This window comes from Microchirus variegatus (genome assembly GCF_963457635.1).
Source record: "Microchirus variegatus genome assembly, chromosome: 21".
Classification (NCBI taxonomy): Eukaryota; Metazoa; Chordata; class Actinopteri; order Pleuronectiformes; family Soleidae; genus Microchirus; species Microchirus variegatus.
The window spans coordinates 13,804,510-13,816,093 of NC_139822.1; the positions used below are offsets into that span (position 1 = coordinate 13,804,510).

Sequence of the window (11,584 nt, forward strand, 5' to 3'; positions counted from 1 at the left end):
CAAAACATGATTTCAAAACATAAACATGATTTGCAGTCTGCAAAATATTTCTTTTAATGCAAATATTTTGGCTGTACTGTTGTTGTTGGTCATATTAATACATTAATGTTGCATCATAAATAGTATTACATATAGTATATGTGTGATATCATAATGCAATATTGTGAACAGCCCCCCTTGACCACGATAGATGCGCATTGGCCCCCAGGTCATTTGAGTTTGAGACCCCTGACATAAAGGATGATGTTGGGTTTAGGTTAGGGTAAGGGTTTGGGTAAGGGCCAGTAGTAGGTACACTGAATTATCGAATTGAATTAAGTTAATTCGAACTATAAATCAAACTTAATTCATTTTACCGAGTTTGTCGACCATGATTGAGGCTTGAGTAAGTTAGGAAATTAATCTAATGTCCTACTGAAGTCCTGGAAACCAGACTGGGTGTGTATGTGTGTGTGTGGCAAGCAGCATCAGAGTGAAGGCTCAAATTGGAAATAAAGTACTATTCAGGAGTAAATAATGAGAAGAGTTCGCGGGGGCTTACGTTGCAGTAATCGGACGTGTAACATCGGAGCTGGATTGTAGTCGTGATCTCCATCTGTTCTCCCAGTTTTTTTCCCAGTGCTTTCGCAGAGGAATGTGACACGATCGTAATGTAATTCGTCCGCGAGACTCGTATCGTCTTAATCAGCTAAAATGACCCCCCGAAACCAACCTCCGGTTGTAGAGATGAAGACAAGTCGCACGTGTCGTCCTTTGTGTCATTTTTTTAATTACTTCAGTCCGAAGCATAATGGCCCGTTCGTTTAATTTAAGATTGGGCTTTCTGCAGTTTAAGTGTCGCTGCTAATGTCGCTGCTCATCCGTAGGGCTGGAGCACGAGGAGGAGATCAAACAGCTGGACGACGAAATCAAAGGTTTAAGTGAATCTAATTCGCAAGTGGAATCGGACATGATTAAACTCAGAACGCAGGTAAGTCACTTCCTGTCACTGCGGCCTGCCAAGCGTGCGTCTGCTGCTGTAACGCCCAACCTTCCTCTCCTCAGATCACAACAATGGAGTCCAACCTGAAGTCCATAGAGGAGGAAAACAAGGTGATTGAACAGCAAAATGAATCTCTCCTGCATGGGCTGGCCAACCTCAGCCAGTCACTGATTAACAGTTTAGCTAATGTCCAGCTCCCTGATATGGTAAGGGTCTACCAGGAACGACAAGCTGGCACGTCGCAAAAAAGAAAACATAGCTGTTTCGTAGCATTGCAGCAGCTCAATCATTGACGTGTATTTGGAATCACAGTCTATTGTGCATGCTTAGCCTGAGATGTGGAGCATTTGCTTGTCATTCCAAACAGTGAGGGGGGAGTAGTTGTTTAAAATATGACTGGACAATAACAACTTTATTTTGCGTTTTAATGTCATTTAAATTAATGTCATTTAACTCTAGTCAGACACTAAAAGCCTCCGTATGCTGCTTTTTCTTTTCTTTTTTTTGCTTTTGAAGTTGCTAAGACTTTCATTTTAATCGCACATGATTGGTGCATAATGGATCACTTACTATTCATTGACAAAGGGATGAATTAAACTTCAGAATAAGCATTCTTGTCTAAGTGGCGAGCCATTTTTTTTAATCATATCCTTTTATAATGCAGCAGTTAAGATTTATTTATTTTTATTTTATTTTTTTAAACAAACAAAAAAAAAGCCTGTCATTGGAGTATTTAAGTGCTTAGATTGCAAACACCATGGGTTGGGCTGGCTCTGCATTCGTCACAATGTCTTGTCTTTATCAATGTCCACCTTCTGCTTTTCCCGCTTCATTCGAGGCCTTCTGCGTACTCGTGGCTTTTCAATCCAACACTGCCACCTAGTGTTTGCACGCGACCATGACAACTTATGGTAATTTCAAGGCGAGCAAAAGTGAAATGACGATGTGTGTCTGTGCTTCCCTTCTTTCCATAGAAACCACTGGCACACAAAGAGCCTCCACTACAGAACAGCTGCTTACAGATGCACCAACAAGTAAGTTGATGAGTCATTAAGTGTCATTTAGTAAAGAAAGACTTAAACATCACTTTATTTATTGAGTTTGAGTTCCACTCTTGGTTCTCAAATTCTGGTTTGTGTGCCACCAGTGGTACGTGAGCTTCCTCTGCATATACCACAGTATGTGATCGGAGGAATTTTGACTGCAGTGCATAGACAATGAAACAAATAATAATAAATGAAATTAGAGTAGCTTATCTCTGGCTCTATCTTTAGCTAATTTCATTATGCCAGTGTCTGGAGTATAAGTGAGGAAAATGGAAGATGAGGATAGAGCAAATGATCTTATTGGGAATAAATCTCAAAGTTTTGGTCATTTTTCTGTAGACCTCAGTCTAAAAAACACTGATCAGGACACTCGGAACTGCAAGTTTTGTTCAGAGTATCTCTGTCAAGCGCCCTCTGCTGGAATAACTATGTAATGCCCCCCATTTTCTATCGCACTCACATTTTCTATGGTTTGTGGTTCAAGAAATGTGAATAATGCTGTATGCACTGAGAAGTTTTGTTAAAAGACCAATATTGGTCATTAAATCAGTCACGCTCTAATTGTTACTTTATTATTGTGATTTTCCTGGATAAAATACTTTAAAATTAAAATGTGGTCCATCTCACTAATCTGCAATTGTCTTTGTTGTGCAATGCAGTTGCCTTTTATGTTTAAAATAAAATAAATAAATACAATTTCCTGTACCTAAGATAACGCAACCTAATCTAATCTAATGTAGCAGCTATTATAAAGTATCGCATAACAAAATTATCCAAGTATTAAAAGTGGCAAAAGTTGTTTTGTTTAGTTTTTTGGTGGGGTTTTTTCCAATAAAAAAATAGATGAAAACACAAAAAAACTTGAATGTGTGTATGAATGTGAAAGTGGAAGATAATGCTAAAGGAATGAGGGATTCTGTTGTTTTCAATAATGACTATGGTCTTTATTAAAGCCATATTTTGTCATGACTGAGAATGAATGAGTGAGATAAACAGTATTTAGAGGCACTTTTTTAACCCTTTAAGGTGCTACTCAACCATTTGGTCGACCACACTTTAAGTCACTATATCTCATTGAAAAATGCATCAAGTTGAACTCATTAACACTTAATGTGACTTGTTCCGAATGTTGTACATTTATGAATTATGCAAACCAGGTTTATTATGAACAGACGTCTCAACCGTTTGGTAGAGGCCTGTATCTGAAATACTGTAGGGTCTAATTTCACGTTATTTTTATCATAAGTAAATTAAATAATACAATAAAATAAAATGATTTTGATTTTTTAATTGGTGCATACCTTAAAGGGTTTAAGGTGCATTATGTCATAAATCTAAAGCAACTGGCCATAAAATCCTCCTAATATGTCACAGAGACTCAGGAATAATGTTCATATAACAAACTGAACTCACCAACAACAACAGTACAGACAAAATATTTGCATTGAAAAAAAATATTTTTCAGACTGCAAATCATGTTTATGTTTTGAAATCATGTTTTGGCATGTGGCGCCACCTACCGCCGTCTACCAATCATTGCAGTCAGTAGAGTCTCAGCTGCCGAGCAACCACGGGTTGCCAGTTATTCCGGTATTTTGAATTTGAATGTAGTAACCGTTTTTGGCCACATTCTTACATATGGCACCTTTAAACTTGATTTTAAGTCCTCGTCTCTGTGTTGTTCTTCCAACCTCTTACGTCGCTTCTCTTGTCCTGCAGGGGCCAATAAGCGAGCAGAACTTTGACGCCTACGTGACCACGCTAACGGATATGTACACAAATCAAGACCAGTACCATAACCCAGAAAACAAAGCGCTGTTGGAAAACATCAAGCAAGCTGTTCAAGGGATTCAAGTGTAACCATGCAGTCAAAGGAGACTCTTTTTTTTCAAATCCACGGGCGAACAGGCAGAGATGGTTTGAGCTCCTCGGTCCGGTGCAGTATCTTATATAGTGTTAATATTCTAAATTCTTTTTTTTTCTCTCTCTCTCAAAAAAAGAGGTACCATGCTCAGATCATTTCTTTCGTTCCTTTTTTCTGGGTCTTGCTTTGAGGAAGAACACAAAAAGAGTGAGCCGCAAAAACAAGTTTTTGACAAGACATTCGCATTTTGTACGGTTTTCATATGAGCTGACGTTAGTGTCATGTAATGTTTCTAGCTGCTGCTCGTGTTTATGCACATTTTTAGTGTATATTCCTGAACAGTAAGCGAACGATAACCAACGGCACATCGGTTCCTTTTATCGTATCGACAGCAAAAGCTTTTTTAGATGAGAAAAAAAAACAAAACATGGACAGTGAAATAAAACTGAACAAAAACACAGTGAGAAAGCGGTTTTTGTTTTCTCTCACTGGGTGATTTTGGACTTCTTCTCCTTCTTCCTCTTCGTCTTCTTTTATTCTTGTGTGTAGAGTGTTCAAGAGCAAGAACTGGTTTGCAAATTGCTTTATTTTCTGACAATGCTTGAGAAATGTTTGTGTTTCCTTTCATTTTTTTTTTTTATGAAAAAAAAAGAAGTGTAGCTGTAGGTGGTGAGGGGGGGGGCATTTTTAATCGGTGCTGTAAAAGAATCTGAAGAGGAAACTGACCAGACGTTTGTATGAATGTATGTATGAACAGTCACATTGTAAACATCATTACACGGAAACCCGACGGTGGAATTCCCATGATCTAGGAGAGCCAATTCCTTCCTAGAGGAAGACATCTGTGCGGCGCGTGCATGTTCACATGCTCATCCTTGATTAATCTCGAACAGAAATGACGTGTAAAGACAATGACCTAGACCACATTTTAGCCTTTCTAGTATCAAATCTGCTCAATCTCAAGACCTGTGTTGCTAGGAATCGAGAAATGTCTCAGCAATATAATTCTGAAAATCATTTGTTTATATAAAAAAAGGTACAGGATGCAATCTGCAAAGGAAGAAGGGGGGAAAAAAACGGTTGGGTATATGCAATTTCTTGTTTATAAGCATAGAGGGGTAACATGAATCTTTTTAATATAGCCTATGTAAAATATTGATTTTTATACAAATCTTTTAATACAAAAAGTCTTTTTAAAAAAGAGAGGAGGGGAAACCTGAACATTGAGATTTAGAAGGGGGAAAGTATATGAGTTCCACTTTTTTTCTGTACGATTTTGCACAGGGACACCTTCGTTTCCATGTTTTGATGTTCTTACAGGAACTAAAAGCAGTACCCGAGCACCTAAAAGGAGGGTTTCAGAGCGTTTTTTAAAGAGTATTTATAGAGTATGACAGCGGGACTTACAGGGTCACTGTCCCCACTTATGTGCCAGTAGACTATTTGCACTTGTCCTTGAAGATATTATCCTTGTGTACGGCGGCGTGCAATTTTCCAGGTGACCTCTTTGGCACACGATTGGAGCGACCAACATGCTTGGAGCCACTGTATGTGTGGATTTAGTACCACTGGAGAAGGAAGAACAGGGACTTGAAATCAGAGAAAAAGGATGATTATAACCATAGCAGTTATACTGTAGGCTATTATGTAAAAAAAAACATTAACGAAGTTATTTCATTTTTGCTATGTTTTAGGAAGATGAAGTTATCCCCCAGCAGCACTTTATATCTAATCACTGTACAAAGGATAAATAGTCAATCAATTGAAGTTTTTTTTTTGTTTTGTTTTTTTAAGTGAAAGAAAACAAAGGTCTAGTGAAATGAGACCCTCGTGGGGGCTTTGCAATCCAGCATAACGCCTGTATGCCTGGCTGTATACACCCATCCAATCTGTTGTTCTAGTTGTTAGCGATCATGTTCAAAATTTGCCTTTTTTGAGAGCTAATGCAAAAGGTGCTTGTCGTCCACCTAACTGAATCTCATCTATTGTACTTTACTGTCCTCTTTCAGGACTCTACTACCCATCATCCATGACTGCATTACGCCTTTTTCCACAGCATCGTGTCTGCAGCTTTTTCGCCAATATAGTAATGCTTCGGTAGAGTAATAGCTAGTACCAGTTTTTTGAATTAATTCTCATTATCAGCAAAAATGGAAAAAAGGGGTTTTTAAAGCACAAACTGGCTGCTCATCTGATGTTGGTACATAAATAACAAATCTGAAAAGAGTTATCTGTGACTATAGGGAACACAAAACGGTTGTCAAGTATTTAGAATGCCGACTTTTTTCATATAAATTATTGTGGATTTCATCAGAGTTTATTATTTTATTTGAGCCGATTCATTTTGAGATTGATTTGAGTGTCCATTAACAAAGACGGGGTTTTGTATAAACTATTGTGCTCTCTGTGGAACTGAAGTTTGATTTATTTTTGTACTACACAGCATGGATTTGTTGACATTTTAATTTTGCTATAAATGTGTGAGATCACAAGTTGCTGTGATATTTAATTTATAAATTGTGAACTTTGTACAATTTTTTGTCATGCTGGATGTTGACACATCTTACTCTGAATAAAGAAAACAATGTGTTGCCAGAGGATTGTAAAAACAAACACGCGTGTTCATTATACAGCGACCGTCCCCAAAAGCTCTCCACCTGCAGACCAGGAAATCCAAACCACAGGACTGACTGCAGCAGGTTATTCAGTGGCTTATTCGATTAACAACTGTTTTTTGGAGCAATTCTGAAATGTGACATGTCGCTGTTGCCTCCATCGGTCATTGACATGAAATAAATCACTTCTGGCGTGCAGCAAGGCAGTGTCACCGGGTGACACAAGTTTCGTTGGTGGTTTTAGAACTCATTTGACAATGGTTTGATTCATATGGGGCCTATAGAGCAACATCTTATATAAGATGCCCTTGCAACTTCATTTTCACGTGAAATTCAGTCCTCAGGTTTGACCCCAGGTCACACTTTGGACAGGCCTGCCTGACTTTGGCAAGTGGAAAGGGAATTTGGCTTGTAACCCGTTCAATTAGGGAACTACATATAGGGGTTACTGCTCCTAATTCTAGGATGGTTCCTAGTAGTTTAATTTGTGCCCGTGCCCTTCCAAATGTCTGTGCACGCCACTGGGTTTGAATGCAACACGGAACTTGTTTATATCTCAAAGATTACGCACTATGGCTTTAAATATCTTGCTGCCAGGACGCGAAAAACACTGAACAGATCATGCGTCACAGCCTGACTTTCATACATGACTATATCAAGACCCAAGTGCAACAACCAGAGATTCCTTACAAAACTATTTTTTTCAGCTTCTGACCTGCCGTCGTTTCCACTTTCATGAAATATTTTAATGTGGCATCTCGGGAACGGTGCTACTGTCAGTGGACTGAAAACCTGATGAGAAATGTGAATAAATGAAGGCAATGAGGGGTTTTTCGTTTACATTTTTTCTAATATTACGACAAAGCAGGTTTAAGTTATTTATTCTTTGCTTATTAGCATTTATTTTCAAGCTTATTATTGATGTGTATGTGTAAGGTTTACAAGGCGTTAGTTTATATATGTTAATGAATTTGCAAAAAGAGAAATTGTTTATGCAGTTTTCTATTTACACATGTATGTTCCGTATTATTGTTTGCATATTTACATATAATATATGGAGGACGAGACCTGACATATCAATAAATAAATAAATGCATATATAAATAAATAAATACATGTAAAGCATTTATTTATTTATGCATTTATTTATTTTGTATTCCTGTATTTATTGATATGTCAGGTCTCGTCCTCCATAGAAATATTTACAACAGCAGTATGTTTAAAAACTTTAAATAATTAGTAGGGCTGTTGAAATTAACGCGTTAACGCAGCATTTGTGGAATTAACCCTTTTTTTTTACGCATCAAAGCACTTTCTCACTTTCATCGCGCTACGGGTAAACGTGCAGTTTATGAACAAGCCTGTGTGAAGCTGAAGGAAAATTGAGGAGTTATCAATCAGGAAGTTAGAAGAGGAAGAAAAAAAAGAGGATGAAGAAAAAAGAATGAAAGACACACAGTTGTAAGTGGCGCTGCTGGCGCAGATAATGATATAATCATAACATTAACAGTCATTGTCTAACTAACGGGGACACAGACTTAAACAGCAGCTAACATTAGCGTCAGAATGCTAGTTGACGCTAACGCTAACGCTAACTAGGAGAAGCAGTGCTTCAAAGGTGCTGTTGAGGAATTTCCTGTTGTGGGTTTAGTTCCCCCAAGAAAACTATTTAACTTCTATACTTTATATTTTGTTTATAATGTGAGTTATTTACACTGCAATATGGTTTTTTTGTTTTGTTTTTTTTGCTTCAGACATACGTGATGCATAACAAGGAAGTAAACAGGAAGTGTTGTTGTTGTTGTGACGCAGCTGAAGTGTGGAGAACAGTTAAGTGCTGCTTTAAAGAATATCCGTCTCCATCTTGCCGTTTACTCACAGCTAGAGTGATGCAACCACAACACATCGAGCCCTCGCGTTACGGATGTATTAAGTAATCACCGAGGAGAGAAGAGGGACATCGTGACACTGATGACGGCGAGGACTGTGGACCTGTGACCGTGTGATGCACCGAGACCTGCGGTCACCTCACCACCGATTCCCGGGGAGGCTGCTTTGTCTTATCTATCTATCACTATCTTACCGTTCATAAGTTACTGATAAATGTGACGAAGATGTGAATTTTAGTTGAAGATTTACATGTTGAGTGAAAGAATCTGGGGTTATGAAACTACTTGTAACACGTTGTTATTGTTCGTAATAATGTGATCATAGGGTTTTATTATTATATTAACCATAAAAGTAATTATAACGGTAAGTTGTAAACCACCTATCCCTGAGTTATGTGACAGCAAAACTTTACATTAGATTTGTATAAGGGGAATTATGGACACACAGTATGATTAAAAACACCGAATATTACATAAATTATTCTTACTATCGCGGTGACTCGACGAAGAAAAAGAAATAAATATTCGACGAGGATGGGATTCGAACCCACGCGTGCAGAGCACAATGGATTAGCAGTCCATCGCCTTAACCACTCGGCCACCTCGTCTGATTTGCGCCGGGTGGACCAGTCACGTTATGTTATTGCTCTCGACAGTGAAAGGCATGATGGGACAACATGTTTATCTTCATGATATGAGCATGAACGAACAACTAATCGTTGGTTTTGCCTTTTATTTAATTCTAATTCGGAATGCATATATTTATTCGCCTCCTAGCTTCCCCTCTCGATTAATCTATTTGGAATCATCCACTTCCTGTTTGCCATTCCTTCCACGCACGCGCAGCCGGGAGGTGAAAGTGAGCACTTGGCACCATCTAGTGGACTGAAATATGAATTAATTTGGTTATTTTTTAATGCCAATACACAAAAACATTTGATATATATATATACATACACATAGATAGCACATAAGGACACATCGCTCGCTAACATATAAGACCAGCTTTATGTCGCAACATTTCATTCCAAATTCCAATGATCACAGAATTTGACAGAGAGAAAAAACAACAGAGCTGGTGCCTGAAAACTTTTGCACAGTACTGTATATATATAGATATATATATATATGTATGTACATGTATATATGTGTGTGTGTGGGGGTGATTCACCTGTGATTTTGTCACCTCAGACGGACCCACATTTATACTAAAGACCGACTAACAGCTGCAGTTAAAGGGATAATTTTGGCTTTTCTCAAGTCAGCTGTTAACATCCGACCTGTTAGTCAGTGTTTAGTATAAATGTCGGAGTGGCTCAAACAATATTTACAATGTGCAGTCACCTAAACGTGGATCATCTAAAGTGTTTGAATAAACAATGTTTATTGTCCAAAACGAGTGTTTGTGAAGTTTCTGTGTTGACGTCCCAACACCGAAGAGCTCCAAACAGCTGCAGTTGACTTGGACTGGCCGAAGCAGGAAAAAGCAGCGCACAAGTGAATGTGGTTTTCACTAAAGTCACCTGTTAAGCATGTAAAAATGATGTGCACACATTACTCACACAGAAGTCTAATTAATATGCGGATGATTTTTAAGTAGCAGTTACTGGACACCTGGACCCCAACTGTCTGGTGGACTTTCCAGGGAGTGAACCCCTGTCATTTTTTAATGTTTTTTTTTAATGAATTTTGGGGGAAAATGTGTGAAATAAAATGTCATAACACATTTCTAACTTAAAAAAATGTTTAGCTTGTTTGACGACTCATATTCAAATATACTACTACACTATAACTTTTTGACCATTTTTGGACCACATACTATACTATGTCATTTTAGTGTCATTTTGGACGACATATTATACTAAGACGTTTTTGACCATTTTTGCGATTTTTGGACGACATACTATACTATTACATTTTAGTGTAATTTTTGGACGACATATTATACTATGATGTTTTTGACTGATTTTCAAGTGCTTTTCAAGGCTAGTTATGTTCAGATTGTCAATATGTGGTGTGGGTTTTTATTCTCTTTGCTGAGTATCAAGTTTGAGTATGGTTTGGTTCCAGCCCCAGACATGACCTCTTCCTGACCAGATACGCCCTATACCCATTCCAAAGCTGCCCCTTTCAGTTTTTGGGGCATCTGTTGTTTTTGAATCAAATACTCCTCTAAATGTAATATCACGTTTGTCCACCGGAAGGCAATTTCAACAGTTGAGCAGCCATGAATGTAATATCACGTTTGTCCACAGGAGGGCAGTGTCAACAGTTGAGCAGCCATGAATGTAATATTACGTTTGTCCACCAGAGGGCAGGTTCAACACTTGAGCAGCCATGAATGTAATATCACGTTTGTCCACTGGAGGGCAGTTTCAACAGTGGAGCAGCCATGGATGATGTAATATCACGTTTGTCCACAGGAGGGCAGTTTCAACAGTTGAACAGCCATGAATGATGTAATATCACGTTTGTCCACCGGAGGGCAGTTTAGATAAATCCATTTGGAATCTTTCATTTCCTGTTTGCCATTTGGAGCCAGCAGGAGCAGGAGGAGACACATGGAGGACGAGGAGCAGCGGGGACAAACATGTGGTAACTGCTGCTTAAAAAAGATCCAAACATTTCTTGGATGTTCTGTTGACGCTCTGTTTACAACTGTTGTTAACATCCGACCTGAGTGATCTGATCACAGGTGTTCACATGCCACCACATGCTCCTGCTCCTGCTAATGCTAATGCTAATGTGAAGTCACTGCTCCTCAGTAAACAAACACCTTTCATTTAATTTGTCTTCACATACAAATGATGATTTTTTCTGTTTGTTACAGAAAGACAAAGAATCCAGGAAATGTTTGAAAAATGTTCATCAATGTTTCTCCAACCTGGAATTGATGATTCTCAAATGTCTTCTCTTTTTTTTTATCCACAAGCCAAAAATTATTCTGTTTTAATTATTTCTTTGTTATAAGGAACAAAGAAAGCAGAAAATGTTCAACATGTGTAATAAAATAAAACGGTTAAAGAACCAACAACAATTCACTGATTATTACAGTAATTGCCAATTAATTTAGTAATGGTTTAATAATGGAGTAATCATTGCATCCCTACTTTTTTTATATATATTTTTAAAAAATCATCAGAGACACCGTGATACGATTTATCACGATATTTGAAAAATCATATATT

The 11,584-nt window shown here is 38.0% G+C and overlaps 1 protein-coding gene across 1 annotated transcript in view; it reads left to right on the plus strand.

Annotated features, from left to right (window-relative positions):
* myt1lb (myelin transcription factor 1-like, b) overlaps positions 1 to 3,888 on the plus strand; it is a gene marked incomplete at both ends in the record, with an annotated part of 65,958 nt that extends 62,070 nt beyond the window's left edge. The window contains 4 exons of the mRNA XM_083908150.1: positions 867 to 970; positions 1,045 to 1,188; positions 1,957 to 2,016; positions 3,748 to 3,888. Coding sequence (XP_083764276.1) covers positions 867 to 970; positions 1,045 to 1,188; positions 1,957 to 2,016; positions 3,748 to 3,888 — 449 coding nt within the window. The remainder of the gene's footprint in view (positions 1 to 866; positions 971 to 1,044; positions 1,189 to 1,956; positions 2,017 to 3,747) is intronic.
* Between the last annotated feature and the right edge of the window lie 7,696 nt (positions 3,889 to 11,584).